The sequence below is a fragment of the Trypanosoma equiperdum genome (assembly GCF_001457755.1).
Source record: "Trypanosoma equiperdum strain OVI genome assembly, contig: ctg_1613, whole genome shotgun sequence".
Classification (NCBI taxonomy): domain Eukaryota; phylum Euglenozoa; class Kinetoplastea; order Trypanosomatida; family Trypanosomatidae; genus Trypanosoma; species Trypanosoma equiperdum.
The window spans coordinates 59018-73949 of record NW_027123631.1 but is presented as its reverse complement, the minus strand read 5'-3'; the positions used below and the strand labels follow the sequence as shown (position 1 = coordinate 73949).

At 47.9% G+C, this 14932-nt stretch overlaps 5 protein-coding genes across 5 annotated transcripts; all 5 read right to left on the bottom strand.

Annotated features, from left to right (window-relative positions):
• Positions 1–938: 938 nt before the first annotated feature.
• TEOVI_000468400 (Lipase (class 3), putative) lies at positions 939–3629 on the bottom strand (the record flags this gene model as incomplete). The annotated part of the gene is made up of 1 exon (XM_067222358.1): positions 939–3629. The coding sequence occupies one exon, from the start codon at positions 3627–3629 to the stop codon at positions 939–941; it is 2691 nt and encodes an 896-aa protein (XP_067078459.1).
• Positions 3630–5316: 1687 nt separating this feature from the next.
• TEOVI_000468300 (dihydroxyacetone phosphate acyltransferase, putative) lies at positions 5317–9045 on the bottom strand (the record flags this gene model as incomplete). The annotated part of the gene is made up of 1 exon (XM_067222357.1): positions 5317–9045. The coding sequence occupies one exon, from the start codon at positions 9043–9045 to the stop codon at positions 5317–5319; it is 3729 nt and encodes a 1242-aa protein (XP_067078458.1).
• An 874-nt stretch (positions 9046–9919) lies between these two features.
• TEOVI_000468200 (uncharacterized protein) lies at positions 9920–10951 on the bottom strand (the record flags this gene model as incomplete). Its single annotated transcript, XM_067222356.1, has 1 exon — positions 9920–10951. The coding sequence occupies one exon, from the start codon at positions 10949–10951 to the stop codon at positions 9920–9922; it is 1032 nt and encodes a 343-aa protein (XP_067078457.1).
• A 474-nt stretch (positions 10952–11425) lies between these two features.
• Positions 11426–12832, bottom strand: TEOVI_000468100 (Shwachman-Bodian-Diamond syndrome (SBDS) protein/SBDS protein C-terminal domain containing protein, putative; the record flags this gene model as incomplete). The annotated part of the gene is made up of 1 exon (XM_067222355.1): positions 11426–12832. One exon carries the CDS (start codon positions 12830–12832, stop codon positions 11426–11428), a length of 1407 nt encoding a protein of 468 aa, XP_067078456.1.
• Positions 12833–13699: 867 nt separating this feature from the next.
• On the bottom strand, positions 13700–14527 carry TEOVI_000468000 (Spef1; the record flags this gene model as incomplete). Its single annotated transcript, XM_067222354.1, has 1 exon — positions 13700–14527. The coding sequence occupies one exon, from the start codon at positions 14525–14527 to the stop codon at positions 13700–13702; it is 828 nt and encodes a 275-aa protein (XP_067078455.1).
• Positions 14528–14932: the final 405 nt, after the last annotated feature.

Sequence of the window (14932 nt, the reverse complement as noted above, 5' to 3'; positions counted from 1 at the left end):
AAAAAAAAAAAAAGGAGAATCAGGGGCTAAAACGGAATTTCATGACAAATTCGAGTGGTGTTTACATTCTACGAAATCCGTTCCCAGATGTGTTTCTCCGAAGTAAAGGAATATGTTTCCTCCTTCCTTTTATTCTTTCCTTCACCAGACTGAATTAAATGTTGGGCAGAACTGTGCGGTTCACTTCCTCACGTCGTGTTATCAACGTTAATAACAATATTATTATTACTGTTGCCAATACTATTATTATTATTAATAATTTTCTTTTTGATGAGTTGGACGTGTGTTGAAGGGTTTGTGCGATGGCCTCTTCGTGTTGACGCAAAACACACACATTCCAGAAAACAAAACAAAACAACTCAGCAGGTTTGAAGCGCATTACTTCCGCCCGACTGTAAAATTGGAATGATAAATAAAAGAAGAAAAAAGAAATATGAGGTGGGTGTTATGACTACAAATGGGCATAATCGCACGTGCGTGTTGAATTGAATTTCACAACGGCGGCTGCCGAAAAGCATGTTGCCGTGCGGATAAAAATGAAGCATTAACAACAGGTGAATCAGAAAAAAAAAAGTGTTGAAGAACAGGTGAAGGAAAGCGATTAGGTAGATTAATACAACAGAGAGAGACAAATGAACAAGTCAACAGCGAAGAAAAAAAAATTATGAAATTATTCAACACACGCGCTTGTGCTCATTTATTTTATTTTCAACACCTCCCTCTCACCTTGCACATATCCCATTAATCAACTCCCATTGGTGCATATTTTCTCCTCCCTCTGTTTTCTTTTCTTCTACTTGCCCTTCATTCCTCTCCTCCCCATTGAAAGGTCAACGACGGAAACAAAAAAGAAAAAACAAAACAAAACAAAACAAAGGGAGCCTAATACGAACACAAATCCAGTTCCATGTTTGTCTTGAATGTGACGTATCGGGAGGTTACAAAACTGAGCCCATGGAGGGAAATCGTGAGCGAATTGACCCGCATGACCGCCATAGCGCTCCAACGAGAAATTCCATGGCATGGCAAAGTTCCCGTGTAGTTGCCAGACACTCTATGCGATGTTGCTCCCCAACATTACCACCAATCATGGGAAATATATCGTGCGAGGATATGATATTCCCAACGTGTTTGTTAATACTCCGCAAATCCACGTTGAACTTTTTTCGCGCTAATGTTATTCCCGGAGCTCCAAAACCCACAGCTTGAATTCCCATCTTGGCTCCAACAATTGAGGCAACGGCACCACCTAATGAGTGGCCCGTCAAGATAACATGCTTCGGCCTCTTTGACCTACTGCCAATGTAGCGGATGTGATTATAAACGTCTGCAAAAAAGTCACGGCGATAGTTATTACTCACGCACTGGAGTTTGTTATTTTTATCATCTGCTTTACTCTCTGCAATGAGGGATTCCCAAGTCCCGTACTGGAAGTTTCCATCCGACCGGAGTGAAGCCAGTCCAATCAAGTCTGCGATTAGGTGCGAGGGTAAAATTCCTGCCCCAGGAACGAAATTAGATAAGAGATGATACAAAACAACCTCAAAAAACATGTTGAAGTCGATAAGGAAATCAATAGCCGATGTCATATCGGTTCCGCGAATGGCAACCACGGAGAGATCGTGTTTGGCACTATAAAAGTCGAAATAACCATTCCATTCTGTGGGCTTCGTGGAAGAATCCACGGCTACGCAATCCATTCCATGACGCTCGCGCATGATCCAGTCTGTCTCCATGTGTGTATTCATAAAATGCAGCATTTGACGCACTTCCTCTTCAGTTGAAAGGTATGTGGCCAGCGCAAGTAATGAAACTTCCCATACTGAAGCGCCATGGAACTCTCGTGCGCACAGCGACGCATACCAATCCGTATTAAACGCCGTTGTATTGCCCCATTGAAATGCGGCGTGTGCAGGCGTCATGGCGGAGGTAACAGGTGGCGACAATGGATTTGCACTTGCATTTCTAGAGAGTAAATGCATGCGCACCACAATATGATCGATAGTCAAAATTTCGCCCCCCTCCGATATCCGTAAGCGGACGGGCCATTTACGTAATTCTGGAAAAGCTGCCTGAAGTATTACACCTGCCACAAGTAGGGCGAAGAAAGTTAAGAGGATTGACGTAATCGTACGAAGCAGCAGCCGGCCCGTCCGAAAATGCTTACCACCCAAATAGTTCGGTTTCTGTGCGTGTAACACCCTCGGAAATGCGTACGCGAGGAAAACTGCCTTTTTGGAAAGACTCCTCGACTCACCGATTCGTTCGATCACCACACGTTGCAGTGGTATTTCCTTTCCATCCGATATTAACCGCATCCGTTCCATATCTCCTGATACACCAAGGCTTACGGTGTTCAGGTGCCGTGATTTGTTTTCGTGCGCCTCTTCCAGCACTTTAGCGAGATCTGGCGGCGCTACGGTTCCGTCATCTTCCCGTTTCCAAAGCACGGAACCGGCTTCTGTCACCTCAAATTCCCTCGCAATGTCTATAGAGCGGTATATTAGAAGAACGCTGACTCCCACAAGCAAACACACCGTCATCCAGTGGTGCCTAAAGTAATACATGGAATAAAGCAGCACTCCTTCGTAAGGTAGGATAAAGGCAATTGTGTGGGGCACGGCCGCACGGTGGTGGGACAACCACCGCACCGAGCGGTGAAAGTTAACCGCTACGATTGAAATTGAAAGCACTGCGTGCACCATAACGTGAGGTATGAGTAAATACATCAAAGTCTCCAGCAGCATGGATAGCGCCCGCAATGGACCATCATGATATGTTGTGAACACGCCGAGCGCAATCACCATATAACCCGTGGCGTACCGGATATAGAAAACACGTTTCCGCCACCATGTATCGAAGAAATATTCCAGAAATGATCCATCCTTTCCATCCGCTGTGTCTTTTTTTGAGTTGAGTAACCGCAACCCCGGCGGCGAACAAGTAAATGCCGACACTACAACGAATGTTAAGTCAATAAAAATGATTAACCACACATTTAATGCCACATTGCCCTCGCGGTCTGGCCATGCGACGAGCAAGTCGGTATGAAAACCTGAAAGCACAAGTGTACCAAGAAGGAAAAGCACCACAAGAAAGGTACAACATCGCCAGCGGTCCTCCATCATGAAACGCAGGCGCGCTGCCAAAAGTGGATAATCCCGCTGCTCATACGTACACCAACTATCCACCATGCTTTCCATGAAGCAGTTGAGTGCCTTATGACCTAAAGTGGCCACTGCAATACTTAGCGTGGTGAAGGGTAACATGCAAATAATTATTTGATAGAGCCCAAGTGCAAGTGTTACGATGCGTGAGGCATCATATGGCTGTTTTTCCATTTCCTGCGCAACCGGAGTAACGAGCACCCAAACAATACGTGCCAATGCGCTATGAGTGATGGCCACAACTAATGCCACAGGAGGTAAATAATATAACGCAAAGATGCAGCGTAGCAGCGGATCGAAGCACATGACAAGTTCATTAGGAAGACAAACATGCCACATGGCGGTTTGAAATGTGTTCCATACGTCTCGTACCTTCCCAATATCCAAACGACGGCGCTCTCGCGTTTCATTCAAACTTGAAACTGTTTTTTTTTTCCCCATAGTTTTAGTGTCTCCCTGCATCCTTTCTTTTTTTTTTTTTTTGAAAAAAAGAAAGTTTCCTCTTTGTTTAAAAGATAACTAATTATTTGTTTTCCCCACCCACCCAGAAGATTCCTCCCCCCTACGTTGGGATAACAGGACTTACTGATCTACGGGTGAAGGTTGGCACCTACGTGACCTTAACGCGGCAAAAAATAAAATAAAATAAAAAAAAATAAGTAAATAATAGCAGAAGTCGACGTTGAAACAAGAAAATGAAGATGTCGGAACAGTTACCGAAAACTACGAGGAAATAATGCCTGAGCACTCAAACATGCATAAAAAACAAAATAAAACAAAATCAACATGCGACAACGCTGTAGCGACTGAGACAAACCAAATCATACAGACGCCCACACAAATAATTGCAACTTGTGCTCTCCAGGCAGCTGTCCCTCCCTCCCTCTTTTCTCTTCTCTTTTTTTTTTTTTCTTCTTTTGTCTACGCCTTTCCGTAACATGAGAAAAAAGCAGTAGCTAAAACGGAACGAAACAAACAGAAGCAGGCCACTTATTTAGCGTCCCACTCGTTTATTCTCTTCATTCGATTGTTTTTATCGTTTTTCTTATTTATTTGAAAACGTAGTGAACTCCTTTCTTTTTTTCCGCTGTATTATATTTGACCCCCTTTCTATGATCCATGCGATATTTACTGCCCGGAGAGAAAAGAAGAGGAGAGGAAAAAAAAAAAGGGTGCGAATCCGCGTAAGGTCAAATAAGCACAAGTGAAATTCAGGTGTGGGTTGGACAATCTACTCCAGCTCACCACCAAAACAAAAACGCACACGTAAATAAAGATAAGCAAATATACATATATTACTTAGCTATTTTTATTTCATGTTTTCACCCATAGGCCCACGGATGTTTGGACGACATGCTTAGAACTGATACTGGGTGAGATGAAGCTAACCAAACAACATTTCCCCTTTGAAGTTTACAACGCCAACTTAAAACTTCAACCGTAATAACAATAACCATAACAACAACAACATTAAAAGAACAAATACCCTTTAAGTTGACCATCTGCTCTGCCATAACCCTCTTCGGCCACTTCGTATCTTATATTTTTGTTACGTGTTGTTAAGTAATGACTAGTTTGTTAAATGAAAAGACTTTCTGTACCGTCACACGCCATGCACGATATGAAAACAAAATGAAAGAAGAATAACAAGGCCGAAAATGCAAACCACACCACACACACACACACACACACACACACACAAACAACACACACACACACACACACACACACACACAACGGAAAAACAAAAAGAAAGGAAGGAAAAAGTAAAAATGAAAAGGAAACTGGCTGCGGGAAGTGAAACATGCACACTGAACGGTACAGAAAAAGAGAAAGAGAAAAACAAGCCAAACAAGAAATAGACACAACAACAATCGGATGAATGATTGCAAAAAAAGAAAAAAAAGTGATAACAACAACAATAATAATAAGGAGGGATCATGAAATTATGGTTGTAATGTAGATGATATGAGGAAATAAATTAAAAAAAAGAAGCAAACACTAACTGAACACCAACACACGGCGAGAAGCACATCGGAGGACTTCATTCATTCATTCATTCATTCAATTCATTCATTCGCTTTCTTTTCTCGTTTCCCCCCTTCTTCTTTTTCTATATTATTATTAATATTATTTCCTTGATGCTTTCCTACATCCTTGATGCCCGCTTGGAACTCATTTGGATTTTTTTATAGACGTTAACCATGTGATTTCGCGCCTCTCGCTCTTCCTCCTCTTTTACTTCTATGAGGGGGCGCAGTAACTTCTTCAACTGCTCCGTCACTGGCTGCAATTGCGTTTCCAGACCATTTGGTGGTATTGGAAGGATGTACACGAGGTCCTTTTCTTCGGTACGCGACTTGAGACCAATGAATTCCATAATGCTGGTGAAGGCACTCTTCAGCGCAACACTTCCACAGGATTGTATATGCACAACAAGTCGCTTCTCATTGCATAGTTCCAAGGCCCATTTCTGACATGCCAACAACAGTGGTCTCCTACGAAGCAGATGTTCTACATGTGTTTCAGCAACGGCAGCCACTGCAACGCTGACAACATATAGGGACTCTACAAATGGATAGAGGATACCGGTAATGAATCGAAACCGGCGTGTGAAGTGAATCACGATATCTTCGCTGTCATGCAAGCGGGGTTCACTCGCAACCGCATATGTGCCACCTTTTTTCACCTTGTTGGTGCTTTCGGCGGAACCGCCTCCTTCTAAAGTAGCTGTCCCATCGTTGTGGATGTCATCGTGAGCGAGTAGCCGTGTTACAGCATATTTGAACCATGATGCATATGTATATGGGCACCAAGGAAGGTAGTCCTGAAACTCCCCTGCGAGCAACGTGCGCAGCAGCTCACATTCACGCTTCAAGAGATCAGTTGACACACGCGCTGTTTTTTTGTTGTCGCTGAGCTCCCCTGACGCACGCGCTACTAACGCCACAACGCCTTCGTCCACAAACACATGGATTAACTGGTTGCTGCAGATGGCCACGCCCAATGGAGCCCTGCTGTCTTGGCGCATAGCCACCCATGTCTCACCAGCTTCAACCCGCGTCTCTACAAACTCCGCAAGATGAAAGAGAGCCATGCGAGAAAGTTCCTCACCGTTACTATTTACACAATCTTCACTGACGTGAGCTCTTCTCCTAATAATGTGGTCACGGAGCCACAACATCTTAGCTTGCGCCTCCCGAAGTGACATGCACCCTGCCGGAGGGGAAAGGGTTCCGAGAACTGCAGCGAGCAATGCCGTTGGCGTAATGATTGTATTGTCTTGTAGAGTGTGCGTTACGTGCCACGCGATGTTCGTTAAAACCTGCTTAGGGATATGGGACGGACTACGTGCTCCCTCGCCATCGCTACTTTTGTTAGGCGCTGCGGCTGTAACTCCTCCTGTTACCGGCTCAAACCCCTCGGGGCATTGGCTTGGATTGTGGCAGAAGGATCGCAATGAGAGGGGTTCGGCAACATGGACATGAATCTTCCCATGCCTCCTGCTGAGCACGGAACTTGCACGCACAAGGTTTCCAACACTCTCCCTTGGTTTTGACAACCCGAGCTGCTCCGCCGCATACAACTTCGTTTCTAGTAGTTCATCATAAGACAAACTGACTGGAAGGATGCAAACGTCATCGATAGCCTCTTGTGCGTTAACCAAGGTGTCGGCAATGAACTTTAGGACCCCGAGCATGGGGCGTTGCGTTTTGCCCGTGCGGCTTCGAGTTCCTTCAATGAAGAATTCGATCATTTGCTTTCGAAGGACAAGGTTGTGAATGTACTCTTTGAAGAGTGCAGTGTACAGGGGATCGTCGCGGAATGTCCGCCGTATGAAAAAGGCGCCGCTACCACGCATCAATTTAGTTATCTGGCCCATTCGAAGGAAATCATCACCTGCACATACGTGCGGTAGGGTCAGACCCATCACCAGGAGCAAATAGGTCATTATGATGAAATCTATATATGACCTGTGTGCTGGTAGCAACATGACATGGGTCCTCGGTTGCGTAGTTGCAGCATGGAGCCGTTCGAAGGCGGAGGCGTTCAGGCTCACTCTGTCGAAGAGCCTGAACAGCGCCTTCCGCACCATAAGGCCGAAGACGCGGACATTGAGCTGATTCAGATTATCACCCATACCGCGCAAGATTGCTGTCGCCCGCCTCAAGACATCTTCCTCCGTTACGCCCTCTGCTTTTGCAGTTTTCTTAACCACCTGAATTATACTTGGGCGCTGAAGTATACACGCCAATGACTCTTCTGTGAGCCCGGGTTCTGCCGCTACAAGCACCCCGTTCGGCCGTAAACCTGAGCGCTGTGCCCACCGAACGCTTTCTGGGAAGAATCGAGTGAGGAGACAGTTCCGCGGAGCCCGCTGCGGGCCGTAAAATATGATGTCGTTATGATACAAAGGAAGAGGCGGAGGGACCACAGTTGGATGCCCTGCGATCTGGCGTGCCGCATGCTCCAGCACGGATTGGGCAATAACCTTCACAAAAACATCCCACCTTATGCAACTCAACGAGATGTACGGGTAGAGAGGCCGTAACGCGGCATCTTGTTCTACAGCCCGAAGCAAGTCACTGTAAAACCCCGCCGTGTTGGGCTTCCCCTGCTTGTTCACCCGCTCGCCATCATGTTGCCCTGTTGGCTCAGAGTGTTGAGTCAACTTTACCATATTGTGGATGCGCGTGTCAATGTTCGTTAATGTCCCACAAACCTTCCTAGCTACATTTGAATGGGGATAGTGCTCCATCAACTGCTTCCGGCGCCGCGCCGCGGCATTATCATAGTAGCACCGAAAAGGCATCATTGTCGATGTGCCATAGTTCACCCAATTCATAAAGTCTGCATTCAGCTGCAGCGCTGGCGAGGTATCAAACAGCCAACGTAACTGGGATTCCTTCAGTGCGAGAAGACCCACACGACCATAATAATCCATCAGGTATTGAGCAAACATGCCCCACACGAAAGCGCTGTCACTGGGAGAGCCTATAATAATAGTGGCGCTCGTACCCCCACAGACTGCTGCAGGACCCCCTTTCAAACGCTGCAGGAATGCAATCAGAGCAGTACTGATAGCAGCATCAAGGGGCATAACACATACGGGGTCCATAAAACCGAACGGAAGTCGCTTTACCGTTCCCAGAGCCACGCCGAGCGCAACACACTCCAGAACCCCGCATACGACATCGCATTCCCGCACGACCGAAGCAGCAAGCTGGTGGTTGAAGGCCGGGGGAGCGAAACTTGGCACAATGCACGAGAGGACGCACCAATTGCTGAGATGCCGAGCAGTTTCGCAGACTGAGTTTCGTGTGGATTCGTCTGCCAGAATAATAAGCCGAGGAACGCCACACGGTCCTGTGAGGACACCCGATGCGCCAATGCCGAAGCTGGTGGCACCAAACATGTTGGAAAGGGAACGAAGAGCAAGATGGGCGGCGTCCTTTTCACCACTCCACGCCGACACATACACAAACAAGTCATCTTCCACGCTTGGTGCAAAAGTCTGCGCTCGCGGATTGCTGGCCGCATCCGCGGTAAAAAAGATACGACTGGCAATGTTACGGCCGTCAGCTAAATCCCGACACACTGCAGATAACGAGGAAAGTGACGAGCACGAGGTGCCGTCCGGTGCAACACCTGCCTCGGCCGGAATGAGGACGCGCGGGCTATCCAGTTTACTGGCAACAACAACGTTTCCACGCTTCTCACACCACCCATTGGAGAGTGCCGAAAGACATGGCAGCGTTGCGCATGTTACGGCCGTTACCGCGTTGAGCCACGGTGATCCATAGTCAGAAAGAATAACAATGCGTCGGAAGGGCACATTGTGGGGAATGGAGTGTGTGGCCCCGTTACCTTGTTTCATAGTGCTAGACGATGCGTTCAATATAGAAGTTGTGCTAAATAGACTTTAGGGGGCGTTGAAGCAGCAGCAGTAGCGACAGGAGAGGCGATGCGGGCTTATTTTCTCCCGTGGAGGGTGAGTGGTTAACACGAAAGCATGATGATTACCCGAAATGCACTGTTGGTCAAATAAGAAGAGGGACGTGACGGCGACAATGGTGTGTATGCACGCAGTCTGGGACAGAACTGGTTAAGAAGGCCTCCAAACACGCTGTCTCGCCACTTTCTCCTCCCGTGCTACTCGGCATCAATTTTTATCCAACACTGTCACCAGCAGAGAGACTTAAAGAAAAAAAGAGACGGACGTGGAAGCAAGTCAAAGAGAAAATCGAGGTAACGCGGCGGCATCCCAGCGTTTGATGTGGGCTTTTACGCGCGGCAGACGTCCAATACACACGCACAAGTATATATAAATGTATATTGACCTGCGGTGCACGTTTTTCCATTATCTGTCACCTACAGGACCGCACCGCATGCAGGACTTCCCGCAGGTTCAAAACGGTTCTCCTGCCTTTAATTAACCAAAACATTAAACGGGTTCACAGCTGCCTAAAAACACCAAGAAGTAACGACCCCAACGCCTGGATGTTCTCCACCCGCAGCAGACGCCGGCGATGCGCTCCACGTTTTTGTCTCGCCACTATAATGTGCGTATGTGCTTGCTTGCAGCACGGCTCCCCGAAGAGTGATGTTGAGGAGCATGCTTGTCCCTTGGAGGGAAGCAAACAGGATCATTTGGAACATCCCTTCCTCCCTTTCACACTAAAAGTTTCCCGTTTATTTTACGCCGTCTTAATTTTGTCCTTTGTGTTTGCTTGCTCGCAATCGTGTGAAAGCTACTTCGCATGTGGCATTAGAGGCCCCGCGCCCAAGGGCACCTCCGAAAACGTTAGTAGCAGACCAAAGCCATCGAAAAGGTGCCGCTGGACCGAGTGAAGTGCCACCTTGGCTGCCTGGACAGAGCCAAACGTTATTTGGAAGGCACCAGCATGAAACTTAATGTCTTCGGCATCGAAAATACCCTTAAACAACCCCTCGACAAACGCTGTTGAAAGGACGATGTTATCGCCCAGTCGAAGTGTCGTCGTAAGTCTATTCGGATCATGTGGTGCAAGCCGCACCACCATCTCTACGGGACCGTTGACTTCATCCGGTTTCACGGTATCACCGAGAATTTCCACAAAAGTCATTGAGGCAGCCCACACAGCGAAGAGCTCTGCAGAGCGATGGGTGGTGAACTGTACCCCAACGACACCGCCGTCGCGAGTAACACATTCGATTGCCCCAAAGTGTCGTGCGTAGTCGATCATCCGACTCTTGAATGACTCCATAAGTGAATCCTTCGGTATGGGTGTGGCGACTCGTACACACCTTTTGCCGTTGTACCTTTCACCCTTGCTTAAATGCTCCTGAACGTCGTCAATTCGGGACGCAAAATGGTCAGAGTACTCGCCCCAATAAGCATTCCAAGCTTCACCATCAACGTGCCGCGCCAACCCATTGGGACTCGTAGTTTCACCGCTTTCCTTTGTCCTTTGGCTTCCCTCAAGCTGCGTCGTTCCACGATAAATGGCACCTTCAGTGCTCCTTCGCATAAACGCTTTCCATGCAAAAGGCTCATCGATATTAGGCTGGCGGATCCTGTGTGCTGCCTGCGGCGTATGACGACTGTAAGAGCGGTTCATGGGGTCCAAATTCCCATGATGCTGGTAACCGCCTTGGGTTTGAGGGTAAGAGGGGGCCCCAAACCTTTCCTTATGATATGGCTGCCCTCCCACCCTCATTGGCCTGTAAGGCCTACCACTTCCCCAGCCACCGTTACCATCCCTCAATTTTGGTGGCTGAAACCCGCTAAATGCGTTCCACATCTTATCGCAGCGAAGAAAAGGAACTATTTGAATATCTCGCTATATATATATATTCGTGTGTACGTGGCGATGTGCTTATCAGGTTAACGATGACCTTTCTTAGTGTGTCCGTGCAAGCTGCTACTATTAAGATTTTACTGCCGCTTATGTGAAATCGTGTTGGTCACGCGCACCCACTGCTGCAAAAGACAAGCAGGGGCCTAGTGGCAAAAACAAAAGTAGCAAGGAGACACTTCATTAACACCAGCATATATATTAGAAGAAAAACGCTAACTAGCTGAGACAGAGGAGTATGTGTGTGTTCTTACGGAGGTTGTAAAAAAAACTTGTCATTATTTAATTTCACGTTACTTTTTGTTTTCATATCCCCTCCAGCTGAAGTGGGGAGCGTGGGTTGACGTACGGCACTAAACCAAGTGGCCGTACTACCTGCTCTTCACATCCATCCGTGGCGTTTCGGCGCATCTGTGGGTTTCACTCCTCTCCTACCCCTTCCTCCATATCGTACTCATAGTTGTACTCGTCATCGAAGTCGCAGTCGTGATTATTGCTTATGTCTTTAGCCTTAACTGCGGCCATTTTGCGCTGCTTGCGGTTAACTAGAACCTCTTCGTCACTATCCTCCTGGGCCTCCACCTCAACCTCCTTCTTTGATGATGCGGGTTGTTGTGACTGCTGCTGAGCTCCCTGGCGCCGTTTGGCTTTCTTTTTCCCCCGTTTGTTCTTGTCGTCATCGTCGTGGTCATCCAGCGCGCAAGGATTATCAAGACCCAGTTTGCTTAGCGCCGTCTTCACATCGGAGATCTCCTTATCATCCACAACCCCCGGCCCTGTCGATGACAAATCAGCTGTGAGTGGCGTGCCTTGTTCTTCCTGTGGTGTGTCATCATTCTTCTGGAGTGAATATTTTGCGTTCTTCTGCTTCCGGCCACTCTTTCCCCCTTTCTTTCCTCCTTTGTTGTTGTTGTTCAGACATTGTGTGGGATTACTGCTGCTACCGGTTTGATGGCTACCGCCTCCGCCACCTACCGACTTATCAGCAGCGTTCGTGTGAGCGTTAGCCCGAGCTATCAAATCTGCATCCATCACATCCACTTCACCTACATCCATCGCCACACTGTCTATCATGTGCACCGTCGCACCATGTGGTAACTCGTCCTTGACAAAAATTTCAAGATCTCGAAAAAGATGTGGCTGTAAGAGGATGAGCAGAGAATATTTCCCCGCTCCATGAACCGTTTCATCTTGGCAGGTCTCCCCCGGTTCCTCAAGTATGGTCGCTCTATTGCTTTCACACCATTCCGTCACCTTCTTCAGAGATTGCTCGTCCACTGTTGTGCACCGGAGTTTCATTGGAGCTCGTGCGATCGGTATGATCTGTGCGTCCATAAGCCTATGAATGAGCGCAAGTGCTTGTTTTTTCGCCGGTTGATCCAACCTCACTGCGGCACCTATGGAGCGCAGAGCCTGCTCAATGACCTGTGCGGGGAAGGGCCGCTGTGTAACTTCATTCACGCACTTCTGCGATATGATCAGTGCTATATCTGTGAACATTTGATTCACTTCAACTTCACGTTCGTGTTGCGCCACCTGAAGTTCGCCATGGACGAGGATGTACTTGAGTGCATCCTCTTCCGTGGTTCCTTTGCCAAACACCGCTTGGATATCTTTTTCAGAAGCGAAGAGACCACGTGAAATATTGGTAAAAACGCGGTCGATCTGAAGAACTTCATCTAACCGCGTTTCAACCCCATTACGGTACGATATCACCTTGTTTTTGTAACAGGCAATTTCCAGCTTATGACCATTTTTTGTATATCGCACTGCAGCAACGTTTGTGTGGCGCCGTTGCGACAGCGGGACCTGCATGCGCGCGCTCATGGTCGACTATATTTAGTTTCCGGTATCCTGTTTACCGTTTAGCGGCCTCCTGCTTTGGCACCCGCACGTATCGAAATGGTGAGAGGAACCCCCTAAACGGATGAAGGGACGCTGTTTTTAGTTGTGGAAATAATAATACACACTCTCCAAGACTTCCCCCTCCCTATGACCGCTTCCTGTCTTCTCTACTGCTGGCTCGCTAGCTGGCTACGGGAAGTTGGAATCGAGGCGGGATCGTACCTTTAAGAAAGAGTTGACTGTAAAAGGAGGCTTCACGCACGAGAAGGGACGCAAGAGTAGGGAAAAGAAGAGGCATTCAGAGTTTGTCATCGCGCGATTAGACAGGCACGAAAGTGGTATCGCAATGGGGAACAGGCAGATGGAACCGTGTGTGCGCGCTGAAAACGCACACGCATAGGGCTGCGCGTCACATCAACGAAGCACAGTCTAAAGCTGCGTCCACATATATGGTGAAACTTTTCGTTTCAGATGCGCGTTAGGGGTTTCTTTGGAGGGCAAGCGAACGTAATTCACACGCCCAAGGTTATAATACCACACAAGCAAATCAAGTACAGCCTAAAAGATTCGTACGTACTGCGGTGGGCCCAGCGCGCGTACGTCTCCTTCATTGTCACACTCCAGCTCACCGCCACTTGTCAGCCCATTTACCCTTGGAAGAGGTACTCTCAAGAGGGAGAAGGGTGAAGCAGCACAAGCCAATCTGCCGCTGTCGTTCACACCGTCATTCTTCCTCTCATATCTGCCTTTAAACCACCCATTCTATTCCCCTGTTTCATGTTCCTTTAATTCTATTCACTTTCCTTCTTGTCGCCTCCCGTATATAAATCAAAGTCATCATCGTCATAGTCACATGTGACCAAATGTGCTCCTATAGTCATGCAGCTTATTGTCCTTCAAGCGAACGAGTTCTTCTAGCTTCATCACCTTCTCACTGAGCAGGCCAACAGTCTCACGGAGCTCAGCTATAGTTCGGTCCTTTTCATCAAATAACTGACGGAGGCTGGCAGCTGTCCTGCTGTCAATACCGTCGTCCACACTACCACTCGTTCTGGCTGACCCGTTCCGCTGGTCAAATCCACTTTTCACGTTTGGGGCAGCGTTAGAGCGTCCTTGCGTGTTCGCGTAACCGGATGTGACTCCTACCTTGCTGCCCCCGCGCTGTCCTCGTTCCGCTTCATTTTCTACATTACGATCATGCGCAGACAAGGTGGATCCCGCCGTGCCAGCTCTGTCCGCATGCCGTGCACCATAACGAAACCGTGAAGGGGAGAGCCCCGTTCCTGGCACGCCTGTCAGCGCCTCCGCAGCTGCCAATTCCTCACGGCGGGCTTTGATCTCAGAAATCTTTGTTCGCAATGCACGGAGGAACCGCTCAATGGCGCCTGGGACCCCCGCTGTGATGTCGCTGATTTCATCCCGCGCCACCTCAAAGTGGAGTTTGCGAAACACTCGGTTGTTGAGGGTATTCCAGTTCTCTATTTTCTTTGACTGTGACATAGCAGGCACGTAGTTATGCAGTTCGACAAGCTTTGGGAAGAAGAACTTCATGACTTCAGCCACGCAGCAACCATCGCTGAAGTCGCGGGTAATATTCCGCTTGGGGCGGGAAATGGGTATTTCATCAACCCACACATACAAGTCATGCAGATCCTCCTCTGTGAGTGGAACCGACATGTAAGACAATGGTGTAAGGTATTAAAGCCGGAGCCGTATGGGGGCGTTGCGTGTGCGTGTGCAAAGGGCGGGCCCCGTGACACCGCGCCGTGTTCAGATGCTACTCGATTCTAAAAGACTGAGGTAAGTTCAGGAAAGAAGGAGGCATGAAGGTGAGTGAGCAAACGCATGAGTCTGTCAGAGATTCATTCCTCTACCATATATATATATATATATATATATACGTATATGCGTACACACGTGTTTGAGCAAAAGCAAGGGCAGTGCAACACAAGTGAGGAAGAGGGAAAAATGCGGTTTAAGTCCACCAAAAAAAAAAAAGCGAGCAAAAACGGGGACTCGCCGTGTTTCAATACAAGTACGGTTCTATTCGTAAATTGTTAGGGCTAAGCCGCTACTGTGTGT